A 15,293-nucleotide genomic window follows, 5' to 3' on the forward strand; every position below is an offset into this window, starting at 1 on the left:
AGACTCATCAAGAAAAAGAGGGAGAGGACTCAAGTCAATAAAATTAGAAATGAAAAAGGAGAAGTTAGGGCTTCCCTGGTGGCACAGTGGTTAAGAATCTGCCTGCCAATGCAGGGGACATGGGTTCGAGCCCTGGTCCAGGAAGATCCCACATGCTGCGGAGCAACTAAGCTCATGCACCACAACTACTGAGCCTGCGCTCTACAGCCCATGAGCCACAACTACTGAGCCTGTGAGTCACAACTGCTGAGCCCACACGCCACAACTACTGAAGCCTGCACACCTAGAGCCTGTGCTCCGCAACAAGAGGAGCCACCACAATGAGAAGCCCGCGCACCACAATGAAGAGCAGCCCCCGCTCACCACAACTAGAGAAAGTCCACGCGCAGCAACAAAGACCCAACATAGCCCAAAAAAAAAAGGAGAAGTTACAACGGACACCGCAAAAATACAAAGCATCATAAGAGACTACTACAAGCAACTCTATGCCAATAAAATGGACAACCTGGAAGAAATGGACAAATTCTTAGAAAGATATAATCTTCCAAGACTAAACCAGGAAGAATTAGAAAATATAAATAGAACAATCACAAGTAATGAAATTGAAACTGTGATTTAAAATCTTCCAACAAACAAAAATCCAGGACCAGATGGCTTCACAGGTGAATTCTATCAACATTTAGAGAAGAGCTAACACCCATCCTTCTCAAACTCTTCCAAAAAATTGCAGAGGAAGGAACACTCCCAAATTCATTCTGTGAGGCCACCATCACCCTGATACCAAAACCAGACAAACATACTACAAAAAAAGAAAATTACAGACCAATATCACTGATGAATATAGATGCAAAAATCCTCAGCAAAATACTAGCAAACAGAATCCAACAATACATTAAAAGGATCATACACCATGATCAAGTGGGATTTATCCCAGGGATGCAAGGATTCTTCAATATATGCAAATCAATAAATGTGATACACCATATTAACAAATTGAAGAATAAAAACCATATGATCGTCTCAATAGATGCAGAGAAAGCTTTTGACCAAATTCAACACCCATTTATGATAAAAACTCTCCAGAAAGTGGGCAAAGAGGTAACTTACCTCAACATAATAAAGGCCATATACGACAAACCCACAGCAAACATCATTCTCAATGGTGAAAAACTGAAAGCATTTCCTCTAAGATCAGGAACAAGACAAGGATGTCCACTCTTGCCACTCTTATTCAACATAGTTTTGGAAGTCCTAGCCACAGCAATCAGAGAAGAAAAAGAAATAAAAGGAATACAAATTGGAAAAGAAGAAGTACAACTGTCACTGTCTGCAGATGACATGGTACTATACATAGAGAATCCTAAAGATGACACCAGAAAACTACTAGAGCTAATCAATGAATTTGGTAAAGTTGCAGGATACAAAATTAATGCACAGAAATCTCTTGCATTCCTATACACTAACAATGAAAGATCAGAAAGAGAAATTAAGGAAATAATCCCATTCACCACTGAAACAAAAAGAATAAAATACCTAGGAATAAACCTATCTAAGGAGGTAAAAGACCTGTGCTCAGAAAACTATAAGACAATGATGAAAGAAATCAAAGATGACACAAAGAGATGGAGAGATATACGATGTTCTTGGATTGGAAGAATCAATATTGTGAAAATGACTATACTACCCAAAGCAATCTACAAATTCAATGCAATCCCTATCAAATTACCAGTGGCATTTTTTACAGAACTAGAACAAAAAAATCTTAAAATTTGTAGGGAGACACAAAAGACCCCGAATAGCCAAAGCAGTCTTGAGGGAAAAAAATGGAGCTGGAGGAATCACTCCCTGACTTCAGACTATACTACAAAGCTACAGTAATCAAGACAATATGGTACTGGCACAAAAACAGAAATATAGATCAATGGAACAGGATAGAAAGCCCAGAGATAAACCCATGCACCTATAGTCAACTAATCTATGAAAAAGGAGGCAAGGATATACAATGGGGAAAAGACAGTCTCTTCAATAAGTGGTGCTGGGAAAACTGGACAGCTACAGGTAGAAGAATGAAATTAGAACACTCCCTAACACCATACACAAAAGAAAACTTAAAATGGATTAGAGACCTAAATGTAAGACCAGACACTATAAAACTCTTAGAGGAAAACATAGGAAGGCCACTCTTTGACACAAATCACGGCAAGATCTTATTTGATCCACCTCCTAGAGTAATGGAAATAAAAACAAAAATAAACAAATGGGACCTAATGAAACTTAAAAGCTTTTGCAAAGCAAAGAAAACTACAAACAAGTCGAAAAGACAACCCTCAGAATGGGAGAAAATATTTGCAAATGAATCAATGGACAAAGGATTAATCTCCAAAATATATAAACAGCTCATGCAGCTCAATTTTTTTTTTTTTTTTTTTTTTTTTGCCGTATGCAGGCCTCTCACTGTTGTGGCCTCTCCCGTTGCGGAGCACAGGCTCCGGACGCGCAGGCTTAGCAGCCATGGCTCACGGGCCCAGCCGCTCCGTGGCATGTGGGATCTTCCTGGACCAGGGCATGAACCTGTGTCCCCTGCATCGGCAGGCGGACTCTCAACCACTGTGCCACCAGGGAAGCCCCGCAGCTCAATATTAAAGAAACAAACAACCCAATCCAAAAATGGGCAGAAGACCTGAATAAACATTTCTCCAAAGAAGACATACAGATGGCCAGGAAGCACGTGAAAAGCTGCTCATCGTCACTAATTATTAGAGAACGGCAAATCAAAACTACAATGAGGTATCACCTCACACCAGTTAGAATGGGCATCATCAGAAAATCTACAAAGAACAAATGCTGGAGAGGGTGTGGAGAAAAGGGAACCCTCTTGCACTGTTGGTAGGAATGTAAACTGATACAGCCACTATGGAGAACAGTATGGAGGTTCCTTTAAAAACTAAAAATAGAACTACCATATGACCCAGCAATCCCACTACTGGGCATATACCCAGAGAAAACCATAATTCAAAAAGACATGGACCCCAGTGTTCACTGCAGCACTATTTACAACAGCCAGGACATGGAAGCAACCTAAATGCCAATCGACAGATGAATGGATAAAGAAGATGTGGTACATATATTCAATGGAGTATTACTCAGCCATAAAAAGGAACAAAATTGGGTCATTTGTAGAGACGTGGATGGATCTAGAGACTGTCATACAGAGTGAAGTAAGTCAGAAAGTGAAAAATAATATAGTATATTAACACATATATGGGGAACCTAGAAAAATGGTAAAGAATAACCAGTTTGCAGGGCAGAAATAGAGACACAGATGTAGAGAACAAACGTATGGACACCAAGGGGGGAAAGTGGAGGGGTGGTGGTGGTGGTGGGATGAATTGGGAGATTGGGATTGACATATATACACTAATATGTATAAAATAGATAATAAGAACCTGCTGTATAAAAAAATAAATAAAATTCAAAAATTCCAAAAAAGAAGGAAGGGGATAGAGGCAAACCCTATAGATTGAAAGAAAACTATAAGAATATTAATCAATCTCAATGTGTAGACCTTATTTGCATGCTGATACAAGCAAATTGTAAAAGAAAACATTTATGACATTTCTAAGACAACTGAAGAAATCTGAACATTGGAAATTTGCTGGGATTAAGGAATTATAAAATTTTAGGTGTGACAATGGTATTATGTTTTATATATATATACACACACACACACATATATGTATATATATTTAAGTCTGTATCTTTTAAAGATATATACTGAAATACTTACAAATGAAATATGTCTGCTATTTGGCATAAAATTATCTGGGAAGGGGGACTGGATGGGGGTAAGGATGAAATAAACAGCCATGAGTGGATAACTGTAGAAGCAGGGTACTGGATACACAGCAATTCTTTATCTTCTTCTATCTTTGTACATGTTTTAAATTTCCCATAAGTAACAAAAAAAGAAAATCAATAAATCAAAGTAATTCTCCACATTAACAGAACAAGGGGAAATCATGTAATTGTTTCAGTAGGTGAAGAAAAAGCATTTGGTAGCGTCACAACACTGGACTGAGAGTGGGAAAACATTGATTTCAATCCTGACTCTGCTCTGTGATAGCAGGCCAGTCACTTTACATCTCTGGGTCCCAATCTCCTCACCTTTATGATAACAGAGTTAAATTGCATGGTTTTTAAGTCCTCCCACCCCAGCTTTGTTTTCCAACTATTTATTGAAAGCCTTTGAAATACTAGAAATATCCATGTTAACCTTAAAATTCAATGACTAGCTCTCTCACCAGTTTCTCATTTATCCTGAGTTTCAACTTCTTCCTATGAGGTTTATTCCAAATCTAAACTTGGGGATTTTGGAGATCATTCTCCTTAATGAAAATGTAAGCAAAATGTGACATCAGTAGTTCCATTATCTGTTATTTGCAAATATTACCTCTCCATGCTGAGGGCCTGTTTCTGTTTTGTTCATCTAAAAATTACTAGAAGAAAAATCTTAATTCATTATCCTTTGGATAAAGGAACTATAACACGTATATTCCTTAAGTGCAAGCATTATGATCTTGAAACTGTTTAATCTTACTGTAAAAGTAAGTAATTATTGAAAAGTAATTATTCAATCTCATCTATAAAATGGGGACGATAAAAGCACCTACTGGACAGAATTTTGAAGCTTAAATAAGGTAAAATATGTTAAGTTTTCAGAAGAGTGCATGCAAGTGCTTGATAAATGTTTACTATCGGTATAAACGTGACGGAATTCAGGACTATAAGCAAATATTCATGCATATAATGTAACCGTGGTTCCCTGACTTGTGAACTTATTGGACTTGCCCTTAAGAATCCTGATGTTTGGGGCTTCCCTGGTGGCACAGTGGTTAAGAACCTGCCTGCCAATGAAGGGGACACGGGTTGGAGCCCTGGTCCAGGAAGATCTCACGTGCCACGGAGCAACTAAGTCCGTGCGCCACAACTACTGAGCCTGCGCTCTAGAGCCCACGAGCCCCAACTACTGAAGCCCACGCGCCTAAAGCCCGTGCTCCGTAACAAGAGAAGTCACCATAATGAGAAGTCCGCGCATTGCAAACAAGAGTAGCCCCCGCTCGCCGCAACTAGAGAAAGCCCACGTGCAGCAATGAAGACCCAACGCAGCCAAAAATAAATAAATAAATAAGTAAATAAATTTATTTTTTTAAAAAAGAGAGAGAGAGAATCCTTATGTTTTATCTCAACAGAGCTGGGGGGAAAACAACTAGACAAATTAAGAAAATAAGTAAATATCCTGATGCCCAGGCTGCATCCCAGACCAATCACATCAAAACCTCTGGGGGTTGGGCCTCCCTGGTGGCGCAGTGGTTGAGAGTCCGCCTGCCGATGCAGGGGATACGGGTTCGTGCCCCGGTCTGGGAGGATCCCATATGCCGCGGAGCGGCTGGGCCCGTGAGCCATGGCCGCTGGGCCTGCGCATCCGGAGCCTGTGCTCCGCAACGGGAGAGGCCACAACAGTGAGAGGCCCGCATACCGCAAAAAGAAAAAAAAAAAAAAAAACCTCTGGGGGTGGGCCCCGGTATTTCTTAGTCTTCCAGATCATTCCAAATGTGCAGGCAAAGGTGTAAACCAATGACGTAAACAACAAAGGTAAGGAATAAGCAGGTACAAAGCAGCTAGAGAACTCCTGATTTGACAGCTCAGTTTAATCTGGGTTTGGAAGGAAAAGTGGTGCTTAACTCTAAGTTCTATAATGTTTTTCTATTAAAAACCGGTAGCCAGGGACTTCCCTGGTGACACAGTGGTTAAGAATCCACCTGCCGGCTTCCCTGGTGGCGCAGTGGTTGAGGGTCCGCCTGCCGATGCAGGGGGCACGGGTTCGTGCCCCAGTCCGGGAGGATCCCACATGCCGCGGAGTGGCTGGGCCCGTGGGCCATGGCCGCTGAGCCTGCGCGTCCGGAGCCTGTGCTCCGCAGCGGGAGAGGCCGCAGCAGTGGGAGGCCCGCGTACCGCAAAAAAAAAAAAGAATCCACCTGCCAATGCAGGGGACACGGGTTCAAGCCCTGGTCTGGGAAGATCCCACATGCTGCAGAACAACTAAGTCTGTGTGCCACAACTACTGAGCCCGTGTGCCACAATTACTGAAACCTGTGCCCCTAGAGCCCATGCTCCACAATAAGAGAAGCCACCGCAATGAGAAGCCCGCACGCCGCAACTAGAGAAAGCCCACGCACAGCAACGAAGACCCAACACAGCCAGAAATAAATAAATAAATTTATTAAAAAAAAAAAAAAACAGTAGCCAGGGAATTCCCTGGCCACTCAGTGGTTAGGACTCTACGCTTTCACTGCTGAGGGCCCAGGTTTAATCCCTGGTCAGGGAATTAATATCCCGCAAGCTGCACAGCATGGCCAATAAATAAATAAATAAATAAATAAATAAATAATAATAATAAACTGGTAGCCAGAGATTAGAGAGGGAAATAAATTGTGTAGGTCCTAAAAGCAGGTCTCCTTAACGCAAGCGAAGAACAAAGAATGAGAAAATACATAGGGTGAACTAGAAATACAGGATTAAAATATATCTCTTTAGATAAAGAAAACAAAAGGTTTAGGACCTGTGACTTTTAAGAAGACCTTAAAAAATATTTAAAATCACAGCCTGAAAGACAACAATCTCTCTCTGCTGCAGGAATTTAATTACCCGGAGAACCGGCTGTGTGCTCAGGAAGCACACAAAGATGGGGTCAAATACATAGGAAACACAAATTGCCCTGAGGAAAGAACTGTTCTTTAATGTCCCATCCAAAACCTAGCGTAATGGGGAACACATTCTAAAAAACAACAACAAGGGCTTCCCTGCTGGAGCAGTGGTTGAGGGTCTGCCTGCCGATGCAGGGGACGCGGGTTCGTGCCCCGGTCCGGGAAGATCCCACATACCGTGGAGCGGCTGGGCCCGTGAGCCATGGCCGCTGGGCCTGCGCGTCCGGAGCCTGGGCTCCGCAGCAGGAGAGGCCACAACAGTGAGAGTCCTGTGTACCACAAATAAATAAATAAATAAATAAAAAACAACAACAACAACAACACAAGTCGTAAGGCTAGACCGGGGAAGGTCTGCTCTGACTCATGGGTCAGCTGCCCCACTTTCAGCCTCATCGGCATCATCGCCTTCAAAGGTGTAGGCAGTCCAACAGCTGCGCAGCCCCGGGTCCTTGTCACTCGGACTGCAAAAGGCAGAGGTCTCATCTCGAGGATCAGACCCACAGTAAGGCTTACTTTAACAGAAGGCCGTATGTCAACAGAGAAAGCCCTGTGTGGGTGCTTTTCTTTTTTCCAGCACTTATTCACAAAAGAAGTTGGGCTAAGTCCTCACCCTGGGGGCAGTTGTTGGCTGATGTTGTTTGCCCTCCCAGAGCATTTTCAGATACCTGTTGAGTATCTTTCTGCCCAAAGACTGAGATGCTGGTGGGTTTCTATGTTCTAGGCACAGAAGTCAGGGTTGCGGCCACTGTATGAGGGAACTGAGCCAGAGGCTTGGGGTCTAGGTGCCCAGTTGCCCTGGTAACTCCCGATTTAAACTGTAAACCAGACAGAACTTCAAAGCTGCATTTATAAAAGCATGCCAACAGCAACAGACCAAAATAAATGAAAATTTAAAGGCAGGCACGTTTTGGAATTCTTAATAGGCTCTTTTTATCCTTCTTTAATTATCGTTTAAAGGATGCTTGCCAGCCTCGCTCCTTAGCCTGCTGGCAAATGAAACGTTAGTTTTTGTATGCTTTTTTGGGGGCGGGGGGGGGGGTGGCTGCACCGCGCGGCATGCGGAGCTTCCCCGACCAGGGATAGAACTCGCATCCTCTGCAGTGGAAGCGCGGAGTCTTACGCACTGGACCGCCAGGGAGGTCCAGTATTTTAAGGCTTCGTTTAAATATTCTATCTGCAGCCCATTCCACACCGTTAGTCCAAATTTTCATGTGACAGTTGGAATGAAGGCCTACGGCTCCCTCAAGCAAAACATCCTTCCCCAAAGCTGTGCAATTTATAAAAACTGCTCGCCACCCCTTGCTGCTAAAGATACTCATCTTTGTGCATCTTTGGTCAGTAACATGCATATATGCACACAGAGTTTCCAAACCAGAAAAAGCGTTCAACTGGAAGTCCTACAAGATATGACGATAGTTTGTCATCACTTGACGAAAAGCACTAATAATTTGCACGAGGCCAAGCGCGCGCGAACACACACACACACACACACACGCTATGCTTATCAACAGCTCTTTGAATGTAAAGACTAATTATCCTCGACAAGAAATAAGGTACGTGTAAACTTCCTAGCTGACTCTGCTCTATTTAACAGAAGTTCTGTCAACAGCCCCGAGGTGGGGCGACGCAGGACACTTGGGGGCGCCAGGGCCTCCCCACTCTCCACGCGCCCGTCCCCCCACGCCGCGTACGCTGCTCCGCGCCAGCCCCGTGCCGGCTCGGGGACCCTGCTCCCGGGTAGCTCAGCCGAGGCCGCCAGTGCGGCAACGCAGGTGAGCGCCCACGTGTGTCCCTGAGGAGCACGGCTCGGGTCTGTCGCCCCTCGCGGTCACACCCGGCCCAACCTCTCCGGGAACCACGCTCACCCGGCTCGGCGCGGCATCCCTGCGCTCACCGCCGCGCTCGGGGACGAGCTGGCAGCCGCCGCCGGAGAAGGGGCGGCAGAGAGGAAGGAGGACCGTCCTCGGGGGTCGCAAGGCCGCCATGGCTGCCGTCCGGCGGCTACCGCGACGCACAGCGGAGTCGCGACGGTGCAAGGGGCTGCCTTACGGCACGGTCGCAAAGTCCGCGGGAGGGGACGACTCGGCCGACCATGAGCTTGCCCTGCATGTGACAGGCTGCGTGGGCGGCCGAACGGGGCGAGCGCGCCCGGTGGCAGCTCCTCGGGCTCGGGCATTCAGGGGATTGCGCTAGGCGGCTAGCGGCGGGCTCAGCAAGGGTCGAGGTGCAGCGCGGACGCCGGAGGACTTTTTCCCAGTGCGGGGGGTATTCGGCCCTGGGGCGGGGCTGCCGGGCCCGGCGACGGCAGGACTGCGGGGAGTTGGCGGCGAAGCGTGCGATGGCGCGGGCGGCGCAGGTGAGCGAGGGCGGAGGCATCCGCGGGGTGGGGGCGCGCGGTCTCCCCTCGGCGCGGGCTGCCAGCGGACGACCCCTGTCCCTGGGCGCCACCCCCGCCCCGGGTTAGACGCGGCCGGGCCTGGTTTCGGAGCCGGGCTCCCCGCAGCCGGCCGGGCCCGAGTTCCCTCCCTTCTCGCCGGCTCCCATGGCCCGGCCGAGCGCGGCCGTCCCCTCCCCCCACGGGCCACTGTGATGTCAGGCCGGCGGGCGCGTCGTGGGGCCCGGGCGAGACGCCCGGAGCGGCCGTTGCGGCCAGTAGCTGCCGTTGCCACCGCCGGCCCCTTCACTGGCTGCCCCGTTCAGACCTAGCCGGGACGGGGAGAGAGATGCAGCTTGGGGCGCAGCTCCGGTGCCGCACCCCGTAAAGGGTCGATCTTCCATCTGGCCACTTCACCCACGGGAAGCCAAGACCAAACCAGCTTAGACCGCTGCTGGGTGAAGTGCTGGGAGGGCCGGGCGAGAGAGGAGGAAACAGTCGAGGCAGCCTGCTCTTCCGGGCTTCCAGAGGCGTGTTCTGGGCTCGGCCACCCACAGGGGATTAGTTTCGGTTGTGCATCCATCCCCCTCCCGTGAAAGAGCGTTAAAAAAAAAAATGCGTTAAACCCTTCTGGACCCTTAAAGCGAGGCTGGTGAATGAAATCGACAGAGTTGTCTCATTCTCGTGGGGTGTGTTTTGGAGGTGGAGAGGCGCATGGTAGGGCCCAGGCGGTACTAGGCCTCCGAAGCCCAAGGTGGTGCCTTTAACGTAACCCCAGTCGCCCTCCCTGTGGAATTTTATCCCTGTGCAGGGAGCATTTGTGAGGTATGGAAAGGGTGGGGCGAGAAACAGGGTCTCTTTACACAAGTGCTTAAAGGGTGGAGAAGTAGTAGAGCAGGGACTTTGGGGCGTGTCTGCGAACCCCTGGTGTTTGTCTCCGTAGCCCAGCTCCCTTTGTTTAGTTCCTTTTCCTGAAACTAGGCATAGCACTTTGGCCTGGTGGGGTTGCTTCAGTGTACCCATGACGTCTGGAAGGTTAGAAGAGCTGCTGTTTTACATTCCGCAGAGGTGCCCTGCCCTTGCCAAAACCCAGCTTCCAGTGTTAAGACCTAAGGTACTTGTGCTTTTTCCAAGCTGATGGTTCAACCTCATGGCATACTTATGAAGGCATATGCCGTTTTCTTTGATGACTGAGGAAACTGAATTTGCCAGGTCCGGAGCTCCGGCTCATATTCCCCACTGCAGTAACCCCAGTCTCAATCACTGTCATGTTTAGGTTATTTTCAGGAGAGGGAGTTGATTAGTCACTCTAATTTCTGTACTTGAGTGTGACTGTCCTTGGGATCGCAATAACAAGCCGTATTTCTTTTTTTTTTTTTTTTTTCTTTTTGCGGTATGCGGGCCTCTCACTGTTGTGGCCTCTCCCGTTGCGGAGCACAGGCTCCGGATGCGCAGGCCCAGCGGCCATGGCTCATGGGCCCAGCCGCTCTGCGGCATATGGGATCCTCCCAGACCGGGGCACGAACCCGTATCCCCTGCATCGGCAGGCGGACTCTTAACCACTGCGCCACCAGGGAGGCCCACAAGCCGTATTTCTTAAGCATATCTTTGTAGAATGAATTAACAGATGATCACCATTCTGCAGGCTTTGTGGTGTAATAAGTTATCATGTTTGTCATCTTTTAGTGCTTGTGAAACTGAACACAACAAAAGAATGGAGATGGGAAACCAACATCCTTCTATTAGTAGGCTTCAGGAGATCCAAAAGGAGGTAAAAAGCATAGAACAGCAAGTCATTGGTTTCAGCGGTCTGTCAGACGACAAGAATTACAAGAAACTGGAGAGGATTCTAACAAAACAACTTTTTGAAATAGACTCGGTAGATACTGAAGGAAAAGGAGATATTCAGCAAGCTAGAAAGAGGGCAGCACAAGAGACAGAACGTCTTCTCAAAGAGTTGGAGCAAAATGCAAACCACCCACACAGGATCGAAATAGAGAACATTTTTAAAGAAGCCCAGTCCCTAGTGAAAGAGAAGATTGTGCCATTTTATAGTGGAGGCAACTGTGTAACTGATGAGTTTGAAGAAGGCATCCAGGATGTCATTTTGAGGCTGACACACGTTAAGACTGGAGGCAAGATCTCCTTGCGGAAAGCCCGGTATCACACTTTAACCAAAATCTGTGCAGTGCAGGAGATTATCGAGGACTGTGTGAAAAAGCAGCCTTCCCTGCCACTTTCTGAGGACACGCATCCCTCAGTTGCCAAAATTAACTCTGTGATGTGTGAAGTGAACAAGACTAGAGGCACTCTGATTGCCCTTCTTATGGGAGTGAACAGTACTGAGACTTGCAGGCACTTATCTTGTGTGCTCTCGGGGCTGATGGCTGATCTGGATGCTTTAGACGTGTGCGGGCGCACAGAAATCAGAAATTACCGGAAGGAGGTCGTGGAAGATATCAACCAGTTATTGAAGTACTTGGATTTAGAAGAGGAAGCAGATACCACTCGTGCGTTTGACCTGGGGCAGAATCATTCCATTTTAAAAATAGAAAAGGTCCTCGAGAGAATGAGAGAAATAAAAAACGAACTTCTTCAAGCACAGAATCCTTCAGAATTGTACCTGAGCTCCAAAACAGAACTGCAGGGTTTGATTGGACAGTTGGATGAGGTAAGTCTTGAAAAAAACCCCTGCATCCGGGAAGCCAGGAGAAGAGCGGTGATTGAAGTTCAGACCCTCATCACTTACATCGACTTGAAGGAAGCCCTTGAGAAAAGAAAGCTGTTTGTTTGTGCAGAGCACCCCTCACACAGAGCCGTCTGGAATGTCCTGGGAAACCTGTCAGAGATCCAGGGGGAAGTTCTCTCGTTTGACGGCAGCCGAAATGATAAGAACTACGTCCGCCTGGAAGAGCTGCTCACCACGCAGCTGCTCGCCCTGGACGCCGTGGACCCCCAGGGAGAGGAGACGTGCAAGGCCGCCCGGAAGCAGGCGGTGAAGCTTGCACAGAATATTCTCAGCTATCTCGACTTGAAATCCGATGAGTGGGAGTACTAAAACGCCAGAGAGCCCACGGTTGATCATTCTTATTTTGCACTTTATATATATTTGTCTGTGTATGTATAGAGAGCTTTCAGTTTGCTGAGCCTGAATGTGATTTATACATGCATATGTCAATCTCAGTATTTATGATTTAAGCAAATTCAGTATCTCTGCTGCTTTTGATGTTGAAAAACAAATATTATGACATAGTAACTTTTCCATTTGGATCACTATGCTGTGGTGTGGTTTTTTGTTGTTTTTTTTTAAATCAGTAAATGGAACAGGGGCAGCTTTTAAAACAGTTTTAACAGGTTGTTCAAGCGTTAAAATGCAGATATTTCAGAATCTAGAATAGACATAACCTTACATAATAAATACCAGGACAATTATGAGGAAGGGGGAAATTTTTGGTTAAATAGAAGTAAGATCCAAGCACAAACGCAGTACAATGATATGTTTTATTATGCTAAATAAAGCAGAAGGATTTTTTTCATTTATAAAACCCAGTTGGTCCCACCCAATTTAATAGGGTGGGAGTCTTTTTGTTTTTTTTGGATGGTGGGTTTTTTCATAAACATTTTTTGCTTGAAATACACTGTATTTTCTCCTGTACTCTGCATTTAGAGGGGGAGTCTTACTTTTGTGTATGACATAATAAAATTATGAAAATGAATAGCGAAAACACCTTTGAGACTGCATTGAAGAAGGGATAAAACACCAGCTGAGACCTTCCAGTTGTTTTTGTTTGTAAAATTTCAACTTACAATTTCCCTTAGAAATTACTAAGGATGGGAACATTTAAATGAAGTTAATGGACTTTTAAAAAAAAAAGGGAACACCCACACCCATAGTAAGATAATGAAAAGTGGAAATTACCAATTATCAGGTTATGCTAAAAGAAGCAAAAATGTCTGCATGTAGCATGTAATGGGCTTCTTCTGTCGTTCAAGGCGGCATAAGGGACAAACTTGTTAAACATTCCCAATGCTGGTTTAGTGTATGAGAGCAGAAACTGTCAGCAGCCCTGCAAGACCCGCTCTTTGAAGCTTGTTCAGGGGAAGCGAGCATCAGCTCCCTGCACCTGCAGACATTGCACTCCGGGCACCTGCTGCATTCCTTAGCTCATGGTATTGGCACATGGATGCTTCTCTAGTGCCTGAAAGGGCCAGTAAAGTCTATCAGTGCAGGAAATTTTTTTCTTCTGCTAAAGGGTATACATATTTCTGTACATAGTTTTTGAGGATCCAAGTTTACCAGTTGCCTGTTAATGTGAACAAAAGAATTTCCCAGAGTTCTGAAGTGCCTTGATAACTTGCTGCCCCAGTATTATAACTAACAGACTACTCTGTAGTCAGCTCTCAAAATAATCGTATTAGAATACATCTTTTGAGCTCTATAGTAATTTGTTATTTTCTTTCAGAGATAATTAAGTTGATAACTTTGGAAACAGCTAAAAATAAAATGGATAAAGGAATAGCCCTAAATACCTAAAAGATGATAAACGTGTAGCCCTAAAAAATTTTCACTTTGTCTCAGTACTGCCCAATAATTAAAAGCCCTTGGTATGTCTTTCCTACTAGAAATGTTCTAGATTCATCGGACAGTGGGGTCAAAGGGCAATCAGAGGTCTTTGGGCCGTGAGCCTTCCACCTGCACGTCCAGCGGGCTTTCAGTGCAGCTTATTGGTAGCTCATGCTGACCGAAGTCGTTTCAGGATTGCTATTCTGTATCATAATTTCAGGGTGCTCTTGAAATCTTGAGGAGTTTTTAAGTTCGAGCACTGTTGGCATACTTGTATCACTGGGCAATCAAGGCTGTACTCTAACTCACTTCAGACGTACACACATCCTGCACCAGGCCCCACTGCTTCACGTTAATTTCAGATTTGAAAGTTAAATGTTAGCCTGTCCTTTCAGAGTATCCATTGTTGTTTGAAAGCAGGTCTTCCTCTAGCATTCATTTCCAGCAGTGTTTTCCATAACTCGCAGAGATGCCAAAAACTGCTAAGCTTTGCGCATCGGGGGTGAGTATAGGGTAGTGAGCCGGTCCACGGTCATGTTGGATTTCTCACGGGGATTGTTTTGGTCATTGAAATAATCAAATCAGCCTTGAGTGCTGAGCAGTGACGCTCCCTGTCTTCAGTCTGTTCTAGTTCCTTTTACCGGATGATTCGGGTCCCGTAAGGAGCCCCAGCGATACTGGCTTTAGCTGCTACTGCCTTTCGTGAGGAGGCGTGTGTGTTAATGGGGCTGCTGCATGTATTTTGGGTTCATCACTTTGTATTGTATTTTTATGATCTGACATGAAGAGACTCTGTACTGGAAGTAAAACCTACCCCCTAAAAATGTTTGGCCTTGGGTCTGCATTAAACTGTATAATCCATGTTCATGAAAAATTGGCTGGCAGTGTTTGCTTTCTTTACCTTCCATTCAGTCAGCATTGCCTTCAGGTCATTCTTTATCCAAACAGATTAATCAGCCTACCGTGAAGTAGTTAAGACAATAAATAGAATGACTATGTCTACTAAGTACAACTTAATGCTTTATTTTGCTAAACTGCCTGGGTATATTTGACATAATTTAGTATATTTGAAAAGTTTAACCAGTTTTTCTCATTTGTTTTACTTGGCCAGTTTTTAATCTGGTTTTGGAGGGTCTAAGCTTATCCTGTTCACACAGGTTTTTTTAAGCAAAGCTTTTTAGCTTTTAACTCATGCAGTGTTTTTCTCAAGAATAATTGGAGAACAATTTGCCACACTGATTTTGACGTATAATTCAGGTGTGTCATTCCAGCGTGTTGGTTCTCGTCCCCGCCCCATGAACTGTGTGACTACTGTAATACCATGTCTTAAATATTCAGTATTATTTTGAGATAGACATACATACTAGTATAGCCTTAATTATTGATGAAATAAATTAAAAATCTCTTAGCTTCCCTTTGCAGTGGAGAAAGGACACGAGTCTGAGGTGTGAGTCCTGTCGTCATGTTTTCACCTTTGGGTACTGTCTGACTTAGGTGCCCCTGAGCAGGCCAGGTCCGGGGGAGGGCTCCTTGGCTCCAGTCGGGGGCAGCGATGTGAGGGTGCTGCAGCGCAGAGCACAGACGGGGATCC

General features: G+C 45.7%; 2 protein-coding genes across 3 annotated transcripts in view; one reads left to right on the forward strand and one right to left on the reverse strand.

Annotated features, from left to right (window-relative positions):
- The window catches only part of LOC132487804 (cytochrome c oxidase assembly factor 8), a 34,854-nt gene extending 26,066 nt beyond the window's left edge, over positions 1–8,788 (reverse strand). For both annotated transcript variants that reach the window (XM_060095577.1, XM_060095579.1), the window contains exon 1: positions 8,630–8,788. In XM_060095577.1, the coding sequence (XP_059951560.1) occupies positions 8,630–8,749 (120 nt within the window). In that variant the 5' untranslated portion in view covers positions 8,750–8,788. The remainder of the gene's footprint in view (positions 1–8,629) is intronic.
- A 50-nt stretch (positions 8,789–8,838) lies between these two features.
- BAG5 (BAG cochaperone 5) lies at positions 8,839–14,576 on the forward strand. Its single transcript, XM_060095575.1, has 2 exons — positions 8,839–9,120; positions 10,825–14,576. The coding sequence occupies exon 2, from the start codon at positions 10,853–10,855 to the stop codon at positions 12,194–12,196; it is 1,344 nt and encodes a 447-aa protein (XP_059951558.1). The 5' UTR covers positions 8,839–9,120; positions 10,825–10,852; the 3' UTR covers positions 12,197–14,576.
- Positions 14,577–15,293: the final 717 nt, after the last annotated feature.

This window comes from Mesoplodon densirostris, chromosome 4 (assembly GCF_025265405.1).
Source record: "Mesoplodon densirostris isolate mMesDen1 chromosome 4, mMesDen1 primary haplotype, whole genome shotgun sequence".
In the NCBI taxonomy this organism is placed as follows: domain Eukaryota; kingdom Metazoa; phylum Chordata; class Mammalia; order Artiodactyla; family Ziphiidae; genus Mesoplodon; species Mesoplodon densirostris.

Excerpts from the sequence above, each read along its gene's own strand:
- BAG5 (XM_060095575.1), top strand. The coding sequence starts at position 10,853 with ATGGAGATGGGAAACCAACATCCTTCTATTAGTAGGCTTCAGGAGATC.